The 27,957-nt window shown below is 45.3% G+C and overlaps 1 protein-coding gene across 1 annotated transcript in view; it reads right to left on the reverse strand.

The window, feature by feature from the left end:
• The window catches only part of MB21D2 (Mab-21 domain containing 2), a 104,599-nt gene extending 77,548 nt beyond the window's left edge, over positions 1-27,051 (reverse strand). The window contains exon 1 of the mRNA XM_045852009.1: positions 26,461-27,051. Coding sequence (XP_045707965.1) covers positions 26,461-26,671 — 211 coding nt within the window. The 5' untranslated portion in view covers positions 26,672-27,051. The remainder of the gene's footprint in view (positions 1-26,460) is intronic.
• Between the last annotated feature and the right edge of the window lie 906 nt (positions 27,052-27,957).

Genomic DNA, 27,957 nt, shown 5'->3' on the forward strand with positions numbered 1-27,957 from the left:
CTGAACAGTCACCACAGCATCACACAGTTTCCATTTGTTGAGAGCTTGCTGAGCGCTCCGTAAGTGCCAAATACCTTACGTGAGTTATTTCACTTAAAACGATGTCTTTACACATTGTCTTTTGAAATCTAATTATAAGCTTCTAAATCCCTCCATTCTTTGCAAATATTTTTCCTAAAATGTTAATTCTTGGTTCTCTCCACAGGGCGTGATGTGACAGAGAAGGCACCACACTCTCCTCCCTGAGAATTCCAGGTTCAAGCTGTCAAAATCCAGAGGAATGGATCGCACTCCCCCTCCCCTCACCATTCACACAGGCACGACAGAGACTGACCCCAGGAGGGGGTACAGAAGAAACCCACACTCCCTGCCTTCAACATATAATGCAACAGAAAAGTCACCAGCAAGAAAATGGAAATATATTTATTTGACACACACAGTAGTTTCTCTAGAACAGGCAGAGGGAATCCTTCTGAGAAAAGGATTAAGGAAGTCTCCATTAAAATAATTTTCAGGCTGCGCCTTCAAATACAGGTACTCATAATACATTAAGAAGGAACACAGGGACTAAAGCACTGAAGCACATGAAACCCTAGAGCAGTGAGCAGCGTGGAACGGCTGAAATGCAGAGACGCAGACGGCTAGAGCTCGCTGGAGAGGAGAATTAAACACACTGGTAACTTGGAGAGATTTCTTGGCTCTGAATGTCCAAATTTGCACTTAATATTAAATGTTTATTTAATATGGAGTCTTTTTTTTAAGTTTTGGTGGGCTTAGCCCCAGAAGCATTTCCCTGAGGCTATCACCTGCCAGGAAACTATAAGTCACCTGTCCAGGTTGGGCCCTACCTGGCCTACTTGTCTGCCCCAGAATGACAACAAAACACGCTCCCAGTTTCGAGAGGCATGTTCCAGGACGGCTCACAGAGCCCAGCTGGCATCCAGAATACTGAATGAAAAAAAGGACAAAGGCTTTAAAAGTATTTTATAGATTTGCAAAGTGTGTGGCCTACCAGTGAAACATTATGGTAAAGGTTTTAATCCACAATGAGAAATAACTCCACCATTCTTAAGGTTAAACCCAGTCCAAACCCTCTGACAGAAAGACTTCAGGGTCAGAACACCCACATCCAGAGACATGACACTAGGTTTAACAAAGAAACATAATAAAAATACTGCTTAGTAAGAAACCCAAAGGAACCCAAAGTTTCAACTTCAGAAATGTCTTCTCAGTGAAGAATGGATTTCAAGAAGTAAGAAAAGTCCAATGTTATTTCTGAAACTACAACTAGAAGAAAAATAATTTTTCACTTTTTTTTAATCCTCACCCAAGGATATGTATGTTGATTTGAGAGAGACAGAGAATGAGAGTGAGAGAGAAAAAGAGAGAAAGATCCATGTGTGAGGGAGAAATATCGATCAGCTGCCTCCCACACACACCCTGACCAGGGATCAAACCCACAATCTTCCCGTGAAAGGGACAACACTCCAACTAAGGAGCCACCCAGCCAGGGCTCTTTTTATTTTTATTTTTTAATTCCCAGAATACACAGAAACAAGAACAACCTTTTCCTGACATTCTTAACAGCTCCTTGGAATAAGTAACCAAAGAATGCTCCAACACAGAAGAGGTGGGAGGATCAAATATTTATTTATTTTTGAAGTAAAAAAAAAATTTACTTTTTTAAAATATATTTTATTGATTATGCTATCACAGTTGTCCCAATTTTCCCCCTTTGCTCCCCTCCACCGAGTACCACCTACCCTCTCCAGCAATCCCCCACCCTCAGTACATGTCCATGAGTCATAAATATAAGTTCTTTGGATTCTCCATTTCCTACACTGTCCTTAACCTCTCCCTGTCTATTCTGTACCCACCTATTTATGCTTCTTATTCCCAGCACCTTTTCCCCCATTCTCCCCTTCCCCCCTCCCAGCTGATAACCTTACAAATGATCTCCATACCTATGATTCTGTTCCTGCTCTCCTTGTTTGCTTAGTTTTTTAAACTCAGTTGTTGATAGTTGTGAATTTATCGCCATTTTAATGTTCATAGTTTTGATCTTCTTCTTTTCTAAGTAAGTCCCTTTAACATTCATGTAATAATGCCTTGGTGATGATGAACTCCTTTAGCTTTACCTTGTCTGGGAAGCACTTTATCTGCCCTTCCATTCCAAATGATAGCTTTGCTAGACAGAATCATGTAGGTTGTAGGTTCTTGGTTTTTGTCACTAAAAGCAACTCGTTAACAGGGCATGCAGACACTAACCAAAAGTTTCATCATTGTGTAGTCTATTTCCACAGATCACAGCTGCCAGGGGAAATTCCCATCAGAAATAAAAGGACTAAGAGGATTTTTCCTAGTTTTTTCAACTTTTCAGACTTAAAGAGATGATTTGAGTGTATCTTAAAATTTCAAAATAAACAAAGAGCTCGAAGTTGCCCTTTAAAGAAAGCCTGGGTTTTGGAGGATGGCAGGCTTAGCTTTTAATGCCTGATGGGGCATCACGACAAAAAGCAAACTGGAGCTTCCTGCACGGTACTGTTCTAGGTACTGTTCTAGGTACTGACAACGTCTCGTGCAATCGGCATTGTAAGCGATGATTAAAGAAAAAACCATGACCCTTCCTGACTACACAGGCACAAACTCATAAATTCTGAGAGCCTTGAAGCCAAGTGGTTGTGCTATCTTGTAAAACCCTCAAAACAAGTGAATTTCAGCAGAAATGATATCCAGTGTGAGGCTATGACATAAAGCCATAATGCTGCCATCACATACCCCAGGGCAGGTGGATACTGATATAGGACACATGTGCCTTTCAAAAGTCCCTAAGTACCAGGTCTAGGCTAAGCGATGGGGAGAGGGAGAAAGAATTGCAATTTTAAAATACTACCCAACCCCACTCAGCTGGCTGGAGTGTCATCCCATATGCCTAAAGGTTGTGGGCTTGATCCCTGGTCCAGGCACGTGCAGGAGGCAACAGATCAATGTTTCTCACACCGATGTTCCTCTCTTGCTCTCTCTCTCCCTCCATCTCTCTTCCTCTCTCCAAATATTTTTTTTAAAAAAAGCATATCCTCCACATATCCTTGGGTGAGGATTAAAAAAATACTACCTAATACTAGAAATTCAAATATTGTCTTGGGTGGGGGGAAAAATGATGGTGACTTTTTTCAAAGTTGTATTTTAGAGGTCATATTCATCATTTCTTAACAGCTTATCTCAAAGAAAAACACCACCACTTGAGGGAAGGTGAAACCAAAGATTTATTTAAATGCAAAACACACATCATTTACTGACTTGTATAAAGTTCCTCTTGAAGCTTCTTGCTCGACAAATGAATTGGGTGAGCCATTTAATCTCAAAGAGTTAAAGGTCCTGCCTTGATGTTCCTAAATTTGCTGTCTTAGCTCTCACTTCCCCGAAGAGGCAAGTCAATCTTGGCCACAATGCATACCCACCTCCTCCCCTCCCCTCCATGCCCCCAAGTCAGCAGGTGGCAGCGCCAGCTCCACACCCCACAGCCAGTACCTTGACCACCCATCCCTATATCTCCCTGGGCTCCCATTTCCATTCTGTAATAATGATGGCTGTCACTTTTCTTAGATACAAACTACACATTAGATAATGTGCTAAAAATGTTTTACACTTAATTTAAGCTTCAATAATAACCAAGCAAGTGCCACAGGGGTCAAGGAAGCTAACCCTGGTGCTAACAGTAAGATAGGAAAAAGCAAAGCCCGGACTCAGACCAAGGACTGTCCGACCCCAAAGTGCTTGCTGTTTGTATCTCTAGACAGCACTGGTGAAAAGAAAGGGCTGACCTGTTGGCTGCTAAGATCCAGCATGCTGTTTACAAGAGTGTTAATCTACAGGTCCGGAATTCCACACACAGGAACGCACCTTGTCCCTGCCCGATCACTTGCCCCCAGCATGCTCCACATAGAAAGAATATAGATCAGAGCTTCCAGGTAGCTCTGGTGCTTAACATGAGTTTGCTTCTGTCCATCGGTGTCTCACACATAGCTAGAGTTCTGTGGCCTCCTGTCACCTGCCTGCCAGCTCACCTGCTAGTTCTGGGTCCCCTTCCTCCAAGAGCACAGATCGTCCTCCAGCCTGTGTCTGGGAGAAAGTTTTAGAAAACAGCCTACACTAAAAATTTTAATACATGCTGACACGCTGCCTAATGGTTTAGGTGCATTAGCTCAGTAAGGCCTCAAAAATCCCTGTTTATTTATTCACTCACCCAACATAAAAATATTGAACACCTTCTCCATACCAGGCACTGTGCTGGGTACGAAGAGGTTACATCTGCCACATTTATATACACGATATGAAAAACGCTCAGAGAAGGTGAGTGGCTCATCAAGCCAGGTACAAAGCTGCAGAGAGCAAAGATTTAAAAAATCCAAGCTTGAAATGATGATAAAGTGACAATGTTCTCAAAACATCTCCAATATACCCAATAATATACAAAGTGCTTTCACACGCATTACCTCATTCAACTCATCAAATCTATAATTTATTTTAAATAAAATATTATTTCCTCATATTCCCTTATACTGGGTGGTACCATAAAAGTAATTCTATCAAGAGTGGGTCTAAATATGTCACCTTTTAACTTCTGACAAGTCACAAACCTTCAAGCAGTGGGATAGAGCCCTTCTTCTAAGCATAACAGATGAAGACTTATACGCCTGCCTATGCAAAACAGTACCACAAGAACAAGTCACCTCCCCCACAGCAAGTGTTCTGTGACGAAACTAAACCTGTTTCTTAAACCACCGACTTGAATTCTACATACCCTTAAGGAATTTCTTCTCTATGTCAAAGTTACAAAGAGCATACACTCCTAGCGATCACAGTGTGGTAGTTAGAAAAGGAATGAGGAAAGAGACAGGGAGAAAAACTGAAGATCACTCCCGTCTACAGGGAGTACATAGTTTGATGCTGGTCTGTGAAGAAGCAGATCCCGCACTGCCACAGGTTTCCAAGAGACAGAGGAAGTCCAGTTGTTTTAATAGCCACCTGAGTTCTTAGATGTGACTACCTAATTCAATTGCGGGTTTGTGTTTAATACAATCAAGGCCAAATATGACACAGGGTACAAGCCAAATTCGGGCTGCAGAGAGTCAGTACAATACCTAACAGCTGGATTAGAATAATGACAACAGAAGGAGAGTAAGAAAAACTTCATAAGGTACCAACTTTGGTTGTTTCCAAATGGGCGAGAGAAAAGCAAAAGGCAGGATTCTGCAAATGGACTTTGAGAGAGGGGAGATGACAGAGTTCCCACAGGTAGGACGTTTTCAGAAGCTTCCTTCCCAGAGTGGTGTGTCTCCAAATGAGGTTCTAAACAGGCATTATCTAACACAGTGCCCAGCACCTACCAGCAGGAAACGTTAATGCTTTATCTGCAGCAGTAGAAAAAGCTTGGCCAGCTCTGCTACCTAGCTGTGCCTCTTTCAACACAAGCTACTTAACACTGCTGCCTCGCTGTCCTCATCTGTACCATGTGGCATAGACCAAGCTCCAATATTCTTCTTTAATATTTTATTTATTTATTTTTAGAGAGAGGGGAAAGGAGGGAGAAAGAGGAGAGAAACATCGATGTGTGAGAGAAACACTGATTGGTTGCCTCTCGCATGCCCCCAGCTGGGGACCTGGCCCCACAACCCAGGCATGTGTCCTGACTGGGAATCAAACTGGCAACTTTTTGGTCTGCAGGGTGGTGCCTGATCCAGTAAGCCACACCAGCCAGGGCTGCTATCATTTTTGTTTTACAGCGGGTAGGAAGCCATTCCCAAAGTAAAATGTGACAAATAAGAAAATCCCAGAAAGCTGTGAACACAGACAAAAGTTTTAGCAAATTATTTTAGAACAGTATAATCTGATTTTAGTCATATTACTTAACCCATCTGCACCTTAATTACTTGGTGTGCAGGATGGGAAAATTTAAAAAATAAAACAAAAAACATTTTCCTCACAGGGTTTTGGGGTAAAATACATTGCGCATATCAAATATAACAACTGCTAGCCCACATATTAAATATAAGATTTCTATTCCAGGAAACACATGTATAAGACAACCCAGAGCACAGAAGAAAGTGGCAGTTCCCTGTCGCCCACACCTCAGGAGTGATGCTAAATCACTAGCAACCCTCCCTGCTCACCATTTGATGGTCCACCATCACTTTCAAAGTGCCCTCACTCCCAACAGGTGCGCTGAGCCTCACATCCACCCCTGACCGGGAGTCAGATGGTTCCGTCCCCATTTTGCAGATGAGAATTTAGAAAATGGGTCTCTGAACATCTAATCCAAACACATCCCCGCGTACTAGCCTGCCTGCCTGTAGTAGCACATAAATGCTAGGTAGAAAGGCTCAAAAAAAAATCTTAATTTAGGAGTCTACTGAATTCTTCTTAATTCTCAGTCATTGCTTATGAATACAGCCAATACAAGCCAACTAAGGGCTAATGTTACAGCATTGGAAAGAAGAAAGTAGCTCTATTAATTACCCTGTGTCTAATAGTTACACAATGGGCATAGAATTTTGTACAGAGGGGGAGAAATTGTATTAGACATCTCTGAACCTTTGAAATTATATTACTTAGAACCTTGGCAAATGAGCAGCAAGTATTTAAAGAAGATTACAATGAATTTCCCATTTGGTGTCCTATTTAATTTGCATGAAAATATTTGGCTGCCCCTGTCAGTGTACACTGCTCAGGGCCTTCTCAGTGCCTTCCACAGTGCAGGCACAGCAGCTCAGTGGGCACCCTGAGCTTTTGTACCACCAGCAGCAGCAGGGGCCAGGTTACCAACCTCTAGCCTGGGCCAAGCTCCTCCGGAGCTTCATGAGTCATCCCACTGAAAGACCCAGGAGAGGATCTGAGCTTGCCCAGCTCTATGTTGTGACATCTTGTGACATGATGCCATGACTTCCTCAGATGAGAACAGAAACTGCTCTCCAGACATTCCCTCGAAAAATAAATAACAGCCCCCAAACCAAGCGCTGCAGCTAATCTCCACATCTATGCCAGGAATTTCAAAAGGGTTGTTATCTAAGTTTTGATATCAACATGAGCATAACTCAACTTACTAAATCCTAAGACCATAGACTAGAAGGACAGCCCAATTTCCTCATTTGACAGAAGGGGAAAGTGAGGGCTGGAGAGGGAAGTAACTTACTGACGGTGATAGAACATGGTCTCGGATGCCCAGGATAGGACAATAGCCCATTTCCTGAAGGACCCGGGGAAACACCCCTAAGGACCCTCAGCCTTGCTGAGTCAGGCTCCCCGCACCAGAGCCCGGCCCAGGCGCAGGCCAGGCCAGGTGCTCCCCATGCCCAGGCTCTTTTCCCCACCCCCGGCTGGTTTTTTTGAGTAGAGCACGGTCTCCCACCCCCCACCCCCCCACCCCCGCTTTCCTGCGGCTTTCCTGTCTGCCCAGCCGTAGACCTGAACCCTCTGAAGACAAGCACAGGCCCTTTTTCTCCTTGGAGTTCTCTGCCTCTCATCACAGCAGAGAGGCAGCAGGAGCAAGCATTCTCAGTGGGGTGCACCCACTTCACAGAGGAGCCATCCCTCAAGGGAAAGGCTCCTTAGGCTTACTCCCCCCCAATCCCAATACAAAAAGATAAGATAAAGAAACAGAAGCATCGATAAGAAATCTTAATCTTATCTTTGTCTCGCGTCTCAGGACACATTCCCAAGTTCTCAGTCTTTCCAAGATTCTTTTTGGTATCTACCTCATTATAAGTTCACTGACCCCCTCCACACAATCCACCAGTGACTGAGTCCTACAGAAGGAAATGGAGGGAACTGGATGGGGGGCAGGGTAAAGGAGAGTGGGGGCCTGCCAGGGAACTCTCCACGGCCCCTTCTCAGCCCCTTCTCGAGAGACCTGGAGAAGCACAGGCGTCTTCTCAACCCTTGACTTCTGGTCTGGGGCCCACCTGCTTCATTTCACCAGCAGGTGCCCATCTGCGGCCCACCCTAAATTCTTAAAAAGAATAGGGGCATCTTCAGCTCTACGTGCAGACTTTTGAGTGGGAATTCCCCCAGCTGCCACCCCTGGGCACATACCACTGTCTTCTCCAAGTCAGGCCTCCCTAACTCATCTCCCTCCCTTCTAAGTGCAAGTTGTTAGTGTAAGCACCAGTTACTTCCCTGCAGCAGCCGGGGAAGAGGTTTTCAGTCCATTCGGCCCCTCCAAGTCCCCGCCGTAGAAGACCCTGGAGCTGCATTTACAGAGTGACTAGGTAAGAGTCCTGCTGGGTCCACCCTACACTTTCTTGTCTGGGAAATTATTAAGGTAGAAGAAATATCTTTAGTTTTTTCCTGGAAAATCTATCTAGCTGGCATTTGTTTACAAGAGAAAATTTTAAAAGTCAGGAGGAGCTCCATTCTACCCACACAAGAAAAGGCTGAGCCAAGGTGTTTGAACATTGAATCACACTAGGCCACTGGGACTCCTGGGCAGATACTTTACACCGCTTCTCTGTTCACCGGCTGACCCACTAATCCTACGTAGAAGAGGTGAAAAAAAAAACAAAGGTATTTTCAGAAAAACCTGGGAAAGAAGGGCAGATTCATGTGCTGTGTTGCTCATTTAATCCTTAAAACAACCCTATGAAGTTGGCATTCTCATCAAAATCTTTAAAAACTAGTAAAACTGAGTATAAAATTAAAAGATAAAACATGTCCTTTTTTATCATGAATAGGATTTTTTTTTATTTGTCACCATTAAAATTCTGAATTTTAAACAAATTCTTGGACTGGCGGCTGGTACCCATCAGCTCATTCCATTTAGCACCTGTCTCATCCCCAGTAGCTTTTCCAGAACTGCTACCTTTCACGAAGCCCCATGACACCTTTTATCCCTGCTTGATTAAAGAAAAAACAGGCTCGGAAAGGACAGTTTGCCCAGACTCACACAGCTGTCCCCTCACAGGCCAAGGTCTGCCTGACTCCAAAGTCCACATTCCTTCCTCCCACTGCCCCACCCTGCCCTGCTTCCATCACCCCGGAGACAGACACGCCTGCATATTTCCTATTTGTGGCACCAATGCCTGCACTCTCTTCCGGATAAAGCAGGACAAAAGCACTGGTATTGTTCCTCTCAAACAATAACATTTTACTTACGTAGAAACACAGAATTTGCCTACAAGGACAGGAGCCTCACGTCCTGTTAGCATTTCATGGATTTCTACAACGCCGCAGTTAACTAGTTACTGAGTATCTCAACAGACGACAGCAACTACAATTCTTTGATATTCTGAGTGCAACTCTGGGGTGTCTTGGGTGTCATTTCAGGGGATGGCTTATGGCTACGGGACCCCCAGCAGGAGCAGAGGACATGGGCTGAAAGGAGCAGAGCTGCCTCCAGACATGACAGGTCAGAAACAGTGGGGAGACAACGAGAGAGAGCCAACAGCTCCCTTCTCATTCAAGGGGCAACAATAAATAATAAATCCCATCCATGAGACAGAAAAGGCAAGGAAGGAGAAGATGGGGGAATTAATAACAGACATGTTCCATTGCACGGATATTTTTCCCTCCACAGATCAAACAGCTCTCTGGGGGCCAAGAGGTATTTGCTATAAGTTGGTGACAGATGATGAAACTGAGGCTCAGAGAAGCTACATCGCTTGTGCGAGGCCCCCAAGCTAGTGGGTAACGGTGAGAACACCAGGCCCCAGGTTCCTCGGCCCCTCTTTCCGCTCACAAGCCTGAGAGAGAGGGGCAGGAGGCCTGCCCCACTTAGGGGCAAAGTCACTAGGCTTCCTGTTACCATTCACACCTGCAACATGCAATGTAGCAACAGAGATAGGTGAGGACTGTGACAAACTTAAGAAAGTGGCACTTCGAAAGGAGGCACCTGCTGTTCAAGACCAGGTGATCTGGGCCATCCAAGAAATAAGGCCTCACCCTTTTAATGTGGTAAGTTGGACATCGCATGTTTGAAAAATCTCCCACCTTTTTAAAACACTCTAGATTTTTAAAAACACCATGCTGTTCAAATCAGGTGCATATAGAGAGGAAACGGAGGGAGCCCACAGGTAACCAGTTCTAAGTCCGATGCAGATGAGACAAAGACCCAAATCACATGGCCAGGACCCCCAGGGCGTGGCGTGGCGTGGCGTCACGGATGTTCTAAAGCCACACACCCCCACGCCCTGTTTCTCATGTGTGCACACTCTAGTTTTCAACTATGCGTAGATGCTATTATTAAAATATTCAGAGCAATGTACATGATAAACTAAATTCAAAATAGCTTTCTATAATTACTCATTTTCCCCAATGTAAAACTATAACCACTAACATTTGAGTCTTCAAATGTATTTGGAAAAGGATGAAAATGATTGGACCAGACAATTTCTAAAGTCCCCATTTTTACAATTCCATGATTATATGCAGCAGAGAAGTGGGGAATGAGGAAAGGAAAAGCAGCTGCCCAACACACCCAGGTATAAACTTAAAACTCAGTACATATGCAGCCATCATCACAAACTGTATACGACCTCACTGCTAACCAAGTTCAAGAACAAAAGCAAAACAGCCAACAATACCAGCCATATTTACTGAGCCCCTCCCAAATATTTATTGAATAATCATGTTCCAGGCAAGTAAAAAAATAAGGCAAACAAAAAACAGATGCGATAGACTAGAATTGAGTTTTTATGGCAACGGGAAATGTCAGACATCAATCATTAGTAATTACAAATTCATAACGGATCAGTGCAGCTAAGAAACCTGTGAGGCTGAGCTGCCAGCTGGGGAGAAGCTGACCTGCCTGTTCTGTGCTGGCCTGAGAGGCCTCCTTACGGAATAGATGTGACTGAGCTGAGATCTTACGGGTAAGGAGAAGTTAGTGAGTGGTGTGGACGGTGGTAGAAGGGATGGGACATTCCAGCAAAAGCCCCCAGTAGGAGGGGATGTGGTATTTCCAAAGAACTGAAAGCCCAGTGTGGCTGAAACTAAGAGCGTGAGGGCCTCTGAGATTTGAGTTGAGGCTGACGAGGTCAGAGGAGACAGAGCACTGAGGCTTTCTAATCACGTTCAGAATGTTTGAGTTTTTAAGAGATTACAACGTCACAAAAAAAAAAAAAAAAGATTACAACGTCAATACCTCACATGGTGCCCATCTCAGAGCAGGGTATGCAAGAAATACGAGGATGTAGTAAAACTGAAATGGTGGCACAAGGCGAAGCCAGAGAGTGAGCAGGAATCGCTGGGTCTTCGAGGGCCTCTTCAAACAGGCTGAGGAGTTTCACCTTCACATGCAGAATAATGGGCTGGCCCAGGAGGGTTCAGGCCTATTGAAAAGATGAGTTGGCATGGAGAATGGATGGAAAAGGTGTAAGACCAGAAGCAGAAAACCCAGTGAGGAGATTACTGCAGAAATTCAGGAACTGCATGGTAGTGGTGGCAGCGGGAATGGAAATCAGAAAACAGAGTCTAAGGAAAGGGACGGCGTTACAGGCCTCAGTTCCCTCCCAGCACTGGGACAGGGGAAGGACTGCAAAGTTCCTGCTTTGGGCGCTCCGGCAAACGGCAGCGTGGCTGCTGGGGAACAGCAGGTCTGGAGCACAAATTCCCTTCCAATGCTTGACTGGGGCAGGTCTGGGACACACAGGAGGCACAGAGGCAGTCAAGAGGTCCAGGCTGGGACAAAGGTTTGGGGGGCGGCAGCAGACACTGCTGTAAAATGGTAGACTGGAGAAGGTGTAAGGAGAGAAGAGACACGTAGTCATCAAGGGTCAGACAAAAGAATTCAAGTCTGTCCTTTCGTCGAGATTGAGGAACAGGAGAAACCAGAAAGAGTATGCTGCTACAGAAGCCATGAGAGGTGAGTTCGGGAGAGAATGGTCAACAGTGTCAACCTGGAGGAGGAATGACAGACCACAGCACTGGGTTCTGTTTTGCCCTGTTTTTTTTTTCTCCAGGGCATTAATTGTAATCCGTATATTTTTCTTCATTGTCGGTCTCCTCCTAAGACTTGTACAAACAAGATGACGGTTTATGACTCATTGTACTGCTACTGCCTGGTGGGGGACTCGCTGCACAGAGGCTCTCCAAGGTCTCTGCTGAAGGAGTGGATGGAGAATGCAGCCATGAGTGTTTAGGAAGGAATCAGTAACGAAGGAGAAATGACAGATGAAGGGGGCAGGAATAATCCCCAGGGGAGGTGTTGGAGCCAGAGAAAGAATGGGATCCAGGAAACAGGAGCAGGGGTTGGTTGATCTTGAATTACACAAAAATACTTAGTAAAATCACTTCCCACCAATCCTGTTCCCCAAGAACCAGCGAGTGTAAAATCCTCTCCCACGAGTCTCTCTATTGTCCACGTGGGCTTGCCAATCCAGGGTATCTCCATTCCCACTGATATTTTATTGCAGGAAAACCGTAAGTTAAAAGTAGGCTGGAAATGAGGCTTCTCTGAGCATTCCAATTCCAAACCTCTGAATTGTGAGCAGCGCTAAGATCTCAAGAAGTTATTTCATCCCAACAAGAGATTTCAGAGCATGATGCCAACATGCTTCAAGGCTTTCAGACAAAAAAATGCGCCAACATCTGCCCTTAAAAAGCACGGCAACTGGACTGGGTTATTTAACAAATGCTCACTTTTCAAAAGTACTCACTTACAGCACTAAAGAGGCAGATCCCTTAGTTCACATAAAACCCAATTCAACATATCAATTTTGATTTCCAAGTAACTTTTTTAAGACTACATTTTCGCTTCTGCCTTTCCCTGAAAAAAAAAAAACGATGTGCTCCCCATTGTCCCCACAATGGTAACACTGCATTAACTACGTTCTAATTAAACATTCTAAATCTGGAATGAAACCCACTGCAGGTGGGGGAAGAGTGGAGGACAGAGAGGAAAAAGCCGATGATTTCCTAAGACTGCCCCAATTTACTTATCATCAAGGGCCCCACTGACTTTACCCAGCCTTAGATCAATCACTTCCCAAAGGCACACCTTCTTACTTTCAGAATGAGGAGACTATGGATAAGGTGTGGTTTTGTAATAGGGTGTCCAGCAAGGGGTCCCCAAGGTCCTCACAGCCCCTGGTTGGGGGTGAGGGAAGGGGGGAAATACAGGCTTAAAGTACTTTACATAACAAAGGCAAAATAATAGCTGTGCTACCCCCTCAGGGGCAAGGTGGGTGTGACTTTCAGGATATATCTTGAAATAGCCAGGGGGTATGGTCCCCCCCCATCACTGAGTGACTCTTGCCATGACTGGGGATGGCAGCAGACAGAATGTAAACTAGACAGAAAACTGGCAAATGTAACTCATAGTCAGAAGAGTAGAGATGAAGTCACACAGGAGGCTCCAGGTCAGGATTTAAACTAAGGGTGGGCCCCCATGAGGAGGAGAGCCATTCTGGAGGGGTGAAGAAGAGCCATGTTGCCGGCAGTGAAGGAAGAGAGCCGTGAGTGAGTGAGTGAGTGAGTGAGTGAGTGAGGAGTGAGGAGGAAGAGCCACCATGCAGCTGGAAGTGAAGGCAGAGTCCAGCAGGCTGCCAGCAGTGACACAGGAGCCATGCAGGCTGCAGAAGCTGGTTCGCCATGGGCCAGTAAGAAAGCAGGCATGCTGCTTTGATCGTGCCTGGTCTAGCCAACTCCGAGGCCATCAGGGATCCTGCCTTGCAAGACGCTGACCCACTACCTTGCAAACCCGGACTCTCTCTGCACTCTTGAGACCTGTGCCTTTCCTGGACTTCACCATGATCCAGTGTAACACAGCACATAATTTCCTGGGCTATAACATGGAGGCTGATGACAACGTACCCCAGATCCTGAAGGACAGAGCGGCTGCATGAGGATGGAGACTTTGGTACCTTCAGAGGGACTGGAGAACTGTTTGCACAGCCAGCTTAAGAATATGGGGTACTACTGGGTTTGCTTTTAGCTTGTAACTCTTGGCGGAACAAGGGAAGTGCTGGGTCTCATGGGAAAGGAGGGCACCAAGCATAAGTGCTGAGAGCCCCCAAAGGTTGGGATAGTGTAAACAAAAACCTACTCCTTCCAGCAGTAATTGTTGAGTCATTCACCAAGGTTCCACGTGGACGGGCCCCTGTCTGCTTGGTTACAGTGTCATGCAAAGGATTTTCTACAAACATAAACCAAAATCATCAACAGCATGTTTGCTCTGAAGGACTGCCAAGGAAGACTAAATGATGGAATGGGAAGACTCTGGACCAGGGACCACAATGTCCATATTAACACACGGCTTCCAGGACAGTCAAACCACCACCTTTTCCACTCCACCCATTATTCCCACATTTCCATCCTCTGCCTCAAGGCATGGCCCCACTTCATGTTGATATGCCAGCAACCAACACAGAGCCTGGCATCGTGATGGTACTCACGTTTTGGAAAAGTGCAAAAAGGGATGGAGTGGGACTGCCTACGTTTGAATCCATCCTCTCTCACCAGCTTGAACGTGACTTAACTCAGCTTCCTTACCTCTAAAGTGGGGATGGTCATAGCACCCTCATCACAGGATTGCTGTGAGGATTAAATGAGTGAAGGATCCTAAAGCAACTGGAACGATACCTGGCAAACAACAGGGAAGAGTTTCCCAAGATTGCCCTTATCCTTACGACCATCAGTCTGACCTTGAGCAAGTCACTGTCCACCATGGGGTTAAATTTCCCCACCAGTGAAATCATGGGGTGGATGAGCTGATCTCAGGAAGATTCCCAATGGCTTAGCTCCTCCATAATGCGCTGAATCCTATTACAACTCTAAATCCTGCTCAGGCTCTGAACTCTCAGAGCGGCAGCAGGGAGGGAAGGTAGTGCCGGCTGTCCGACAGGTCAGGTCAGGTCCCAGAGGCTTACAAGCCCGTGGAGCTTCAGCTCCTCCCAACCACAGGCTGGCTGCAGAGTCCGGCAGTCCACACTTCCTTACTATAGATACAGAGGGTTCAGAGATGAAAATCTTCGTGATACTCACAGCTGTGGGAGCAGTACAGGCGTGAGAAAAGGACAAACTTCGCAGAAGGAAACCAGGCAAGGAGAGCCAAGGAACAATCGAGACAAAAGCAAACACGAAAGACCAGAAACACACTGTGCCCACTGGGTTATTTATTTAGCATCCCTTGTCTTACAGCAATTAAGAGAACTTAGAACTACACAAGGCAGCTTGGGAGCAGGGGGAAGGTTCCTCACCTCGAAGCACGGCCCTCAGAGGGACTACCCCTCCCTTCAAACCCAGGCAGAACCCTACCCCCACCCCCCCACCCCCATGGGGAGCAAACTCTTCAGAGTGAATGGTCCCAGGTAGAAGCAGCTTTCTCAGAAGCAGTTACTGCTGGACATTTCCCTAACCTCCACTCAGCCCAGTGTTCAGTGTTCAGGATGCTCACGTCCCCTTTCCTTTCTGGGCCTCCATTTCCACTTCTTTACAATGGAGGAGGGCAGAATTCAGGCCAACTAATTTCCAAGTTTCCTAGCAACATTAAAATTGTAGCATTCCATCAATGACTTCCATTTTGCAGGGAGAAAGGAATCTTTTTTAATGAGATAAAAAAGAAGGTTCATAGTTACTTATCATTTTCTGCCTGAACCTAGACTTCCTGGGTTCAAATCCCCACTCTATCAGTAGCTCTGTGACTTTGGGCATATGAATCTCTGTGTGCTTTGGAAGTCCCATCAGCAAATAAGAACAAGAAGAATAACCGTTCCTCATAGAGTAGGTATTAGGATTAACTCAGTTCATATACATAAAGTAAAAATTGTGCCTAGTGTGGTTATTTTCAAAGTTACATAACTTTTACTGAAAGGGAATATCTGGGAAAGAGCACATTAGGACTAACGCCTGCACACACGCATGCACACACACTCACACACGGCAGACAAACAGGAAACCTAGGTCCTAATTATGACTCTGCCCCAAAACTAGCTGCATGCTTACTCGTATGTCATAAACCAAAACACTGCTCCTCTCTGGGCCTCGGTTTCCAAAGCAGACAGCATAAGGTTGCCCTAAAAGTATTCAGATCAAAGGCGATATGTTGGCAGCCAGAGCATTCCGTTTGACCTGCAGTTTTAAATCATATTATGTTCCTTTAACATTTGATTTTATTCTCAATATTTAAATATCAGGTCTCTTAAAACATCTCAAGTTCTATCAGCCCTGGCCCCTTTAAGCAGTGGTTCTGAAAGTGTGGGCTCCAGACCAGTAGCAGCTGTATCAGCTGGAGACCTCCTAGAAATACAAATCCTTAAGGCTGGATTCCAGACCTGCAGAATCAGAAACTGCAGGAATGGGGCTGGCAATCTGTTTTAACTAAGGGGGAAGGTTGCTAGAGGAGATGGGGGTACCGGGTGGAAGGAGGCAAAGAAGGAAAACTGGGACAACTATAATAACACAATTAAATAAAGCATATTTTTAAAAAAATCAAGCTGGAGAAGCACTGCAGCAGAGGGAAAATGGGCAGGCACTGAGAGCAGTGGCCTCTTTTAGAAGAAAGATGTAAAAGGTGACTCATTCCCCAGTGCACGCCCTCCATTCCCAGGTGTCCCTGACTCTGACCCCCAAGGCCCAGCTGGCATTATTACCTGAGCAGCCCACCACTCTCGTTTTCTTACTGTCTAGTCCCTGGTGGGCCTCTGGCGCATCAGCTCCTGTCTAGGTGGACCACCCCATCTCACGACTGGGCTATAAGCACCTCGGGCACTGACGCCAGGGCTGTTTCATTCCAAATCAGAACCATAGCCTGTGTGACAGCAGGCTACACACACCAAGGGCACCGTTAAATGAACAAACTGTTGAGTTTCCTTTATTAATCACAATCCATACAAACAGCTGCTGTAAGAACAGCTGCAGCTGCTAAAAGAGTGATCTCGGAGCAGCCTAGAAAAGTGCTCACAAGCTGAATACCAATAACAGACACATGCAGACTCGCAATCAACTGGCTCTGTTCTTCCTACCAATCCTCCCTGACTCCCTGGGCCAGAAATCTTCCTTCTGCCACAGTCTGGGACAGGGTAAGTGGATAGTGGAGATTTTTAGAATTAGCGTTAACACAAAGAATTCAAGGTAACCTTTAAAGGACTTAAGTTCAATCCTACCTCAACCCTTTAGTGACTGACCTTGTCAACTGCTCTTAACCATGTTTCCTCCTATGTTAAAACAGATACAAGTAATATCTACTTTATATGGCTGTTATGAATAGTTAAAATGAGACTGTGCATGTAAAAGTATTTTGTAAACTGTGGAGCACTAGATAAAAGGCTCGTTATTGTCCCATAAAAATTGGTGTTTGACTCATAAATCGTCTAAGGTAGTACTCCCTGTTTCTGCCAAGGGCTATCTACTGAAATCAGATAATCACATGACTACAAGGGGCCTTCTGAGGACCTGTAACCCAACCTTTCTGCACTGCATCCCTCCCCGGCAATCCCTGAATGCCAGGAACCAGAGCCAAGCCAAAGAGTGGCCCCACCTGAAAAACCTTCACCTGCAAAAAGGTCACTACCTTCCAAGGCAGGCGGCCCATTCCTTCCACCTGGGGGCTGATCAGAACATAGAACACTCCTCCTTGTAGAGACCAAATCAGACTCGCTGTGATTTAAGCAGCCTTGAAACTTGAAGCTCATCTTGGGGCCTTCGCACAAGCTGTCCTGGCCACCAGGAATGCTCCTGCAGCTAGTCTTCCGGTGGCCAGGTCCTCCTTACCCTTCCACTTCAGGATCTCTTTAGAGAGGCCCTCTCTGCCAGTCTCCACTCCATCCCACCCAGTTACCCTCCATCATTATTCTCTGCACTTTGTTTTCTATAGCACACATCCCCAGTTATTTGTGTGCCTATGTTCCGCTGAATTCCCCCAGAGAAGTCCTACGGACATAGTGACCTTGCTTGTCTTATTCTCCAGTCTGTGCACTTACACAGTAATGTAACACAGTAATCACACTGGTACATGACACGCAGTGCAGCATACACTGAATGAATTTGTGAATTAATGAGTGAATGCTCAACACCCTTCTGTGCACACTGCACATATACAAATACTGATTAGAAGAAACAAAAAAACTAAAGAAGACTTACACCAACTCCCACTGTTGACTTACCTCATTTCACAAATAGTAATCATAGCTTCTTACATTGAGGAAAAAATATAAAAACTAAACAAAAGGAACGACAGCTCCCCATGCCAGCTTTAGTCAAAGCAGCCCTGGCCCTAGTTATCTGTCTCTGTATCTTGTATAGAGGGAATTCACAGAAAGGCGCGTACGTGGACAAAAATCAGGTGTTTCCTGGAGAAAGGGCCTCCTGTAATGGCATAATTATAATCTGTCCTTAAAGAAATTACTCAGCAGGCAAGTACTCGCCCAAGTCCACTGTGAAACAGACATGGACCCTAAGAACCAGCTGGGCAGGGCCTAACAACCACACATGCAGAATGCATAGCTATAGGGCATGTGCTTACCTGGTCCACCATCAGTCAGCCTCAACAGCTATACACCTGCGGCTCAGGGGGATGGTAGAAAAACCCTGCCGCCCTTGTCTGGTCGAGAATCCAGGCTCACCCCAGCAACCCATGAAGGATTCCCAAGGGTAAAAAAGCCCACGAGCTCTTGGCAGCAGTGTGCTGCAGCAGAAGACACTCGAGATCTGGGTTGAGTCCTGTTCTACAACTTACTCCATGACCTCTGAGTCACTTCACCTCCCAGTCTCAGTACTAATCCCACCTTTGTATGTGGACTAATAGTTCTTTATAACCTTTCTCAGAGGCCTGTCCAAAGAATAACACCACACCATACCAGATGTGAATGTGTCTTACAATCAATAAAGCACTGTACAAAGGTGAGTTATTGATGGCAAGTAATAGTAGTTTATAACAATAAAGTAGGACTACAATCTGAATTCCAGAGCAGGCACCTGAATGGACACTTGCAGGCTGACTGATGAACACACGGAACACCTCCACGCAGCGGATGACTCAGGCTTCCTCTGCCTTCTGCAAGGCCCCCAGGGTGGGCATGCGGGAGGTCCATGTGCACCCTAGATGCCCACGGAAGAAAAGTCAGGGTCCACAAGAAAGGGGACATTCCCACAAGTCACTGTGTACTGCTCTTAGAGATCACTTGGGACATTTCTTAAACTACCCTACAGGGTAAGTTTTAAGACATCATTCTTGAAGTGCAGTAAAAATTCCGCTAATCACATAAGGAGATCAGATCAAGATTTTCTTGACCACAGCAAAGATGATATAGCAGGACATCAAGGAGAGGGAAAATCATAAAGAGACAATGTCAGAAAGTGCTCACTCCTTACACAGAGCCTGAAACAAGCTTTACACAGAAGGGCTCTTTTAAAGCAAATCAAGTCACTTAACACTCTGTGAGAACCTACTGTGTATAGATAGGCCCCCAGTGGGTGCTGCAAAGATAAATGAGCCAGGGATTCTTTAACCTGGAGTATGGGAAAGAATGTGTTAGGGATATAAAGGGGACCAGGTGCTAGGAAAACACAGAGGAAAGGTAAATTGTTTTCTCCTTGGAGCGACAGATAGAGGAAAGCTTCAGGAGTCAAGTGGCATTTGAGCTGAGAGAAGAAAACAAAGCGGAGATAAGGTATTTAGAAGCTGGGTCTTAACTGCCTCTGTAACAAAGATGTCTTGATGGGGTGGAAAAGCCAATGAACCCTTGCAAAAAATAAAATGAATATGATAAAATTATATAGGACTTCAAAGAAAATGGTATTAAAACACAAAATGCATTCAAAAAATAAATCTGTGATAGAGTACCATATGCGATTCTTTATTAAAGCAGTAAATAAAATCCAGGAGCAAGTCTAATAGCCAACATCAGTTCAAAGCAGCAATAGATGATTTTTTGAGACATCTGTAACAACTTTAACATGAAGTGAAAATATCTGTGATTTCTGTGGGCAACAAAAACAAAAAGCACAGATACTACTATGGTTTGTTACCAACTTTTATAATGGAAGAAAATGCTATTATTTCAGTTAGAGGTTAATGAAAATAAAGATGTAGCTTTTTCCCAGTCAAGTTCACAAACTCTATGCTATTGTTTCCATGGACTCAGGTTAAGAACTGATAGAGAAAGCAGCCTAAACAAAGTAAGAAAGTGGGAACCATGGGCATGTTGTGTGACCATGGAGAACATGCAAACACAGATAGGAGATGACACTGAAAGGTCAGTTAAACCCTCAGAAGTCAAAAATATGAAGGTTCATCATCCTCAATTATTAAATCACAGAATGTGCTTTAAGTTCCAGAATAGGGTCTTCTTTTGGAATAAAAGAGGAATGAAAATAAGCCAGAACATCTTTCCACTGGTTTCAAGTGGTAGCTTCTTTATAAAAGTGTGGCAGATGACAACATATTGATAGATTTACCAAAAAACACATACTCACTATGAATACTGTGATGTAAAACCGTATGCACGTAAGAATGAGTGGGTGTAAGCATGTGTGTAAACACAGATGTCTGGAAAAATGTACATCAAATATTAATGGAATTAGAATTTGGAAGTGATTTTACTTTCATCTTTATATTTTCTATAGCTGGAAATTGGGCAAAACGCATGCCCAAATGAAGTTAGGCTTTCTTCAGGCTGACACACACCACAGAATACAAAACAGAGCTGGTACTAGAATTCTGAAATGTCCTTCTTTTGCACTACAGAAAACTTTTCAGATTCAGAATTTAGTCATGCACTGCATGGGATGCTTCAGTCAATGGTGGTCCCATTAGATTATAACGGAGCTGAAAAATTCCTATGTGTTTATGAAGCCCACAGTAGTGTACTGTTCTAGGCCATCACATTCTCACCATTCACTCACTAACTCACCCCGAGCAACTTCTGTCTTGCAAGCTCCGTTCATGGTAAGTGCCTATCCATACAAGTGTACCATTTTTATCTTTTTGCTGCATTTTTACTGTACCCTTCCTATGTTCTATGTACACCTGCAGTGTTTGGTGCAGTACCGAACTGTACAGGTCTGCAGCCTGGGAGCAACAGGCTGTCTGTCCCCTATAGTCTAGGTGTGTAGTGGGCTGGGCCACCTAGGCTTCTTCTGTAAGCAACTCTACATTGTTTGCACGCTGACAAAATCACCCAGCAATGCATTTCTCAGAACAGATCTCCGCTGTTAAGCAACACATGACTGTAATTATTAGCTCTAGGGATTGATTCAGAATGCGACCAGAGATTCCAAATTGTTAAAAAGCTCCAGGGGAGTCTAAAGAGCTAACACTCAACGACAAGTTCTCAGTTTGACAAGAGAGAGTCTAATACTTCTGTGAATACAAAAGGGTCCCATTCTCAGCTTTGAGCAATGCATTACCCAATGGATGACACAACAAGGACATCATGGGAAGACCGGGATCATCAACAAACCGAGGGCTCTTCTGTCAAGAACAAAGGGCAGCAACTGCCCAGAGCCATGGAGAACTGAAGTCAACCCAAACCAGCATCAAAAATAAATGTTCTGAGGGACCTTCCTGCTCTAGATGCATAATGTTGCCAGAGCTGAAACAGGAGTCAAAGATGATTTTGTCCATTATACAGATACAGCACACTTGAGATCTGAACGCTAAGGAACTGATCAAGACTTGGAAGACCACCAAGCAATGATCTGCAACAAATCCCCTCAATAAATACTGCTGGATGATTCATGAAGAGAAAAGTGGCATTCAAACACTGGAGAGACAGGGCTCCAAAGTGGCCTCCTCTGAAGTTACAGAAAGTGTCTTAAAATGCGGTAGGTCTGGCAGCACTCCAAAGTACCACACCATAAGTTAGAACTTAGAAGTGGTCTTGTGGTGTTCAAGGGCCTGAAAAGAGACAAGAGCCAGCAAAACTCTTTTCCTAGAGTCAGTGCCCAGAAAAGAAAGAAGGGTCTCCAAAGGACCATATGAATTTCTCAAAGTTCAGGCTCACTATTTTGTCCTTAGGACCCTGCATACTGCTTGCAGGCAATACAACATTCAGTAAATATTAGTTGAGTGCATGAAAGTAAGAAGAGAGAAAGAAAGAAACAGAAGCCATTCCTGCTCCTATAGGCTAAGTAGGTTACTGAGTGTAGCATTCCCCAGGGAGTAGGGTCTTTTTGGTTGTCTGAATCAAGAGTGATGGAAAGTAACTGCTAGTACAGCAGAAAGAACATGAGCTTTTGAGTCAGACATACCTGGGTTCAAATTCAAACTCTGTATGACCTTGGCATAAGTACTAGAACTCTGAGCCTTAGTGTCTCATCTTAAAAAGGAGATAACACAACCCACTTTACCTCCAAAATAGGCATGATAATATTTATCCTTGCAAAGTTGTTAGAAGAAAATTACATGAACTAATGGACTTATGCAAAGTAGGCAACACAATGGCCAGCACCCAGTATGAGCTTAACGAATGACAATGCACATTTGAATTAATCATGCCCACTATAGTCAGTGCCCATGTTCTCCTAGGCTGCCTCTGATCATACTCCGTAGTTTTTCTGATACCAAATTGCAGATGTAATTCCAGTTGAAGTTCACTAGATTTCCTAATAAAACCGATTTCGTACAGTAAATATCAAAAATCAGGTATACATTCCTTTTCAGTTTACGAAGTAACTTCACATTCACATACAACTCTGGAATGATGCACTACTATTATCAATGTTTAGTAGATGAAAAAACTAAGACTGTGCAACCTGCAAGAAGCAAACTGGAATGGGTACAGATTTTAACATTTTGTTACAATGGCCATCATTTTCCTAACCAGAAATTCAAACGAGTGATTTTATTGTGGAATAAAATACTTAAACTCAGACTGCTCCAGAAATCACCTCAGAGGCTGCTTGGATCATCCTAATATTGACAGCTGAACTCAGAAATCCAGAACGAAATCCTGAAAGAAGAGGCAGTAATATTTTTTTAAACAAAGACCTTTCTCTGGACTTAATGCATCTATTATTAATAGTTTCAGGTAGGAGAGGAGAATGTTAAGAGTCAGGCCCGTATGTATTTTAGCCGTATCTCTACCGTTTATTAGCCATAGGGCCCTGGATGACTCTTAACCCCAGTAAATTTCAATATCCTCTTCTGTACAATGAGAAAACATTATTCCTAAGGTTGTTTGAAGTTCCTGGCATCCAAAAGGCAAGCAGTAATTTATAGCTATTCTAATAACCAGGCCATGGTAGTGACCATTCAGACTTTAGGAAGTTTGTGTGACTGCTTGTCTCCCTCCTGGCTTCTCTAACTTCTGCATAACCCCGTTATTCATCTGCTCAATGGGGACACGACCAGTCTCCACCGGACCTCACCAGGGAATGAAGATAACAAAGAAGCTGATAGAGACATTATGCAAATACCAAATATTATTAAAACATTAATGAACTCTGGCAATTTCCCTGAATTTTGATAAATGGTGTTTATTATGCACTGCCAGCCTCTCACACAATCTGGGCTCTCAAATATTAACTAGATAATAACAGCAATCACTCTTCTAAAAGACCAAGGTGTAGAGAAATAAGAAGTCTAGATGATTCCACAGAACACCTGCCTCCAAAAGAATCTCTGTACAGATGATGTCAAGACAGACCACGGAGACCACAATGACACCAGCACACTCTGATCAACTCCACAGCCTACAGAACCCAGCGTGGATGGGCTGAAAGGTCATTGGTTATGACAAACGCCTACCACCATTTTTTCTTTTGCATATAGTTGCCTCCAAACTAGAAAAACAGATAAAGGTTTGGGAAGCTGGGGGGGCTTTAGTTGGAGCTAACAATCTTATATAGAGAGTGGCTGCCAACCACTTAAAAACAGAGAGCTCATCCACAGCTCCATTAAAGAGGCTTGCACCAAATTGCTCTGCCATTTCATTGTATAGGGGGATAATGTTTTTAAGCTGCTGACAATCCTCAGGTACAGCTCAGAGGCAGAACAAAGCCAGGAGGACTCAGCACCCCCGTAACTCCAAGAAATAAAGGCCTGGTGCCACCCCAGTGACACCTTAACAAGCTGAGGGTCATTAAGATACCTCATCCGCATATTCATGAAAGACTCAAGGCCATGGCAAGTGAGACAAAGTGCACAAAAAGAGATTTTGGTTTTTAAGCCAAGTGAAAATCCACTTTAGAAAAAGTAAATCCACACAGGGACCCTTGCTGTCTCCAACCTTTCAGTTGTCTAGAGCTGCCAGCAAGCACCTCATTAAGGGAAAGCAAGGAACTCACAAATGAATGTAGCGCCACACACAAGGCAAGCTCATTTCACCATCTGCCTTCTAGTGTCCAGAAGGGCAAAAGGCTTAAATGACACACTGTCCTGATTTTCCTTTCCTGCAGGTGGAACTCTCAAATTCTCAGGGGGCAAGAAAGACTTCTTTTGCAATGTCAACTGAGTAAAAAGGAATAAAAGAGAATTTAGTTCACCTGTCAACACAATGCTACTCATACCATTAAACACACATGTAAATTAAGCACCTAAGAATAAGACTCTTCACACCTGGATAAGGCTTTGCTAAATCAGTGTATTGGTTGTGGCGTTAGTGGAGGGGTTCCTAATGTGCTGGACATGTAAACTTACCCCTCCCCATGTTCTCCCATTTTCTGTTCCAAGATTATCTTGACTGGTAGTGACCTAGCATCTTTTTCTAACGATCCAGGGCAGGAGACACCAGAACCGATGCCAGGGCCATAACAACACACTGGCAGACTTCCATCATTTATGTCAGAGAGAAAGGCCCTCATTAAGCAACTTAAATAACTGCTCTGAACCCTCTCTGTGTGCCCCCACCTTCCCGACAATCACTGTGCTGGTTTTCACATCTGGTAGCTTTGTAAGCTTGTAAACTTCCCTCTGGAAGGTCATTCCACCCAGTTTGGGAGTTATTTAAAAAATAAATAAAAACAGCCCTCCACACCAAGGTTGGGGGGTTCTCCCTGGTCAAGGCACACACAACCAATGATTGCATTAACTAAGTGGAACAACAAATATCTCTCCCTCTCCCCCCCTCATCAATTTAAAAAAACATATTCATCTAAAGAGTTGAATTGTCAAATATCCTAATAGAGAGCTTTTCAAACCCATACACAATCTAGGCTACACTTAGGGAGTGTAAAGCAAAAGGTAAAATCCAGCCCCAAGTTTAATCTGCTTTATCCAACTTCTGAAAGCGTTACAACTACTAGAGTCCACAAGTTCAATCTGTTTTACTCCCCACCCCCTCCTTGGGCTTCGGAAAACAAGAAAGCCGAGAGGGAAAAGGTACTCCACGACAGAACCAGCAACAACAGCCAGCCAGCAGAAATCCAAGCAGATGGTCAGGAGAAAGGCAAAAGAGCTCTGTCTTCCTCTTTGGTCGAAGACTTTTTTCGATCAAATTTTCCACTATCTGGAAAATTGGCCGAAGATAGAACGCAGACACCCCAGATCAGCGGGATGTTAACGGCCAGGCCACTTACTGGCATGCCCGCCAAGGTGGCACTGGTGGAGCCGCAAGCTGCAAAGGAGGCTCCCAACGGCGGACACTCACACCACACTTCAGTAGCAATAATGCGAAGGACCGGGCACCTGAGGAGGGGTTCGGTCTCGCAGGCCATTATTTTCTTTCACACACCATTCAACAATCAGTTTAAAGACCTGTAGGTGCTAGTTTCGGGGAATAGCAGTGGGCGGCATATTTCTAACCCCCGACATCTCCCAGATTCTAATCTCAGGGCACCTCTCAGCCAGAGCAACGACCGTACACAAAGAGGAGGGTGCCAGCGCCCCAAGGGGTCCGCGAATTGGGAATTCCGAGCTCCGCCAGAGCCCTGGGGAAGCACCGGAAATGCTTCCGACCGCTTCAAAGGGAAGTCGATTTATAAATCGAAGTTGCTAACTCCCCGCGCCCAGCCTACTTCAGCGGGTTACTAAGGAACACCCAACAAGTTTGGCCACCGGGGGCTTGGCGTGACAGCGCCGCGCCGCAGGACTAGAGAAGCAACTTGTCGCTCGGGCGCTGAGCCAAAGCCCCAAGCTATCCTCACTTCCAAGCTCAGGAGCGGACTAGAGGCTCTGTGTTGGGAAGGCGCAGATCCGAGCCTAAGGGGCCAAATCCCTTCATTGAAAGGCGCCGCGGGGTCTCATCTGGTCAGCGCTGCATCCAGGAGCTTCCCCGCACCGGTGATACCTTTCACCATGAACACTTCACCGCCCACCATCCCTGGCCGGTGAGAAATTAACAAAAGAGCCAGTTAACAGCTGGGGGAAAGGGACCAGGCGCAAAGTATAGTACGGTAGGGAGATAAGGGAGCTCTGCTTGCAGTAGAGAAAGAGGAGGAGAGGCAGAACAGAGAAGTGTTATACCCCAGGCACCCGACTCCGGGCAGGAAGCCAAGAAGGAAAGAGAGAGCAAGAAGGGGGAATGGGTTCGCTCCCCCGCTTCCCATCTCACACACACACACACACACCTCCCCCTTTTTGCTTCTTACCCAGCATGGAAAAGATGAAATCCTTGGCTGTGTGAATCTCCAGCGCTCTCTGGTCGTCATATTCCCGCTGGTCGTGCTTCGTGAATTCTTGGATGAGTTTGTTCAATTCTTCCACTCGAGCTCCGGACCTGAAATCCAGCTCCGGGAATGTAGGCTTGTTGTTACAGCCCAAGGAGGCTGCCTTGCTGGCGGTGGGAGCCGCCATCTTCATGCAAAACGCGCCGAGTAGCAGCTCCGCGGCGGCGGCAGCACCCACCCCCGCCCCCCACCCCGCCCCCCTGGGCCTCCTCCCCTCGCCGGCTCCCAGGCTCCAGCCCCGGCCCGTGGGCGGGCTGGAGGGCGGGCGTCCGGGCGGGCGGTCCCAGTTGGGTGCGCTCCGGGTGTCCCGGCTTCGGAAGGAGCTGGACTGCAGCGAGGGTGCGTGTGTGGCCCCAGCACCCTTTCCTGCGGCCCCACGCCGGCCCTGGTACTGCAGGTCCTTGCCCTCCCCTGGCCCTCGCTGACAGCAGCGACAGCGGCCGTAGCGCCAACCCAAACCTCCCCCAGAGCGAGGAAAGTGAAGTGGAAACAATGTGAAATTCACCAGCTCTGAAATCAACAAGCTGCCGGCTCCGGTGCTACCGAGCTAGCACCAGCGTCCCCATTTAAAGGGACAGCGCACCCAGTGGAAAGAAAAATAAATGACAGAGGTCTGCGCGCCTAATGCCACTTGCCAGTCTGTGCTCGGGCAGACGTGCTAGGTGTGGACGTATTCATTTTCTACCTCCACCCTCTTGCGGGGCAGGGCTTGCCAAGCTTATTCTAAGAGAAGGGAGTCTTCTTCAATCTGATTTTAAGGGCGGTGTCCTGAGCGAAGATATCTCTACGGAAGCGTTTCCATCTCAATGAACCTAATGTCTTTAGATGAAGGAACCTGCCTTAAGGATTATGAAACCAGCCTCCTGCATAGGTTGCCAAACAAGATAGGATTAAGCGCATCAAAAATAAATAAAATAGAGTGCCCACCCACCCCCCGTATAGGCTCATAATAGGAATTAGCCACTACAGTATCACTTACCTTTGCCCAGGGTAATTTATTTTCCTGGATAACATCTTATTCAACTTAACATATAATGAGTTAATAAGATTCTGCCTGCTCCAATATAAAGCTAGGGAAACTAGTGTGGGTGTAGGTGTGGGGGAGGGAGAACAGGAGGAATTACCTCAGGTTCCAATGACTGTTGAATGACAAGGTGAAAATCCTCTCATTCAACAAATACAATTTGAGCACCAGCTATTTGCTAGGCAGAGTGCCAGAATCTGGGTGGACAGTGATAAGACAAAGAAGCCAAAGGACGTAGTCCTTACAATGGAGTTACACTTATTTGACATGGCAGGTTCCTTCTAAGTCATGGTCCTTTAGTTAAAATAGGATCTCAGAGGTATTTTTATTGTTTATGAGGTTTTGACTCAAACAAATAGGAGGCCTATTGGTTCTTAGAAACAAAGGTAATTCTC

Source organism: Phyllostomus hastatus, unplaced genomic scaffold (assembly GCF_019186645.2).
Source record: "Phyllostomus hastatus isolate PE091 unplaced genomic scaffold, TTU_PhHast_1.1 phas_contig_86, whole genome shotgun sequence".
NCBI classification, from domain to species: Eukaryota; Metazoa; Chordata; class Mammalia; order Chiroptera; family Phyllostomidae; genus Phyllostomus; species Phyllostomus hastatus.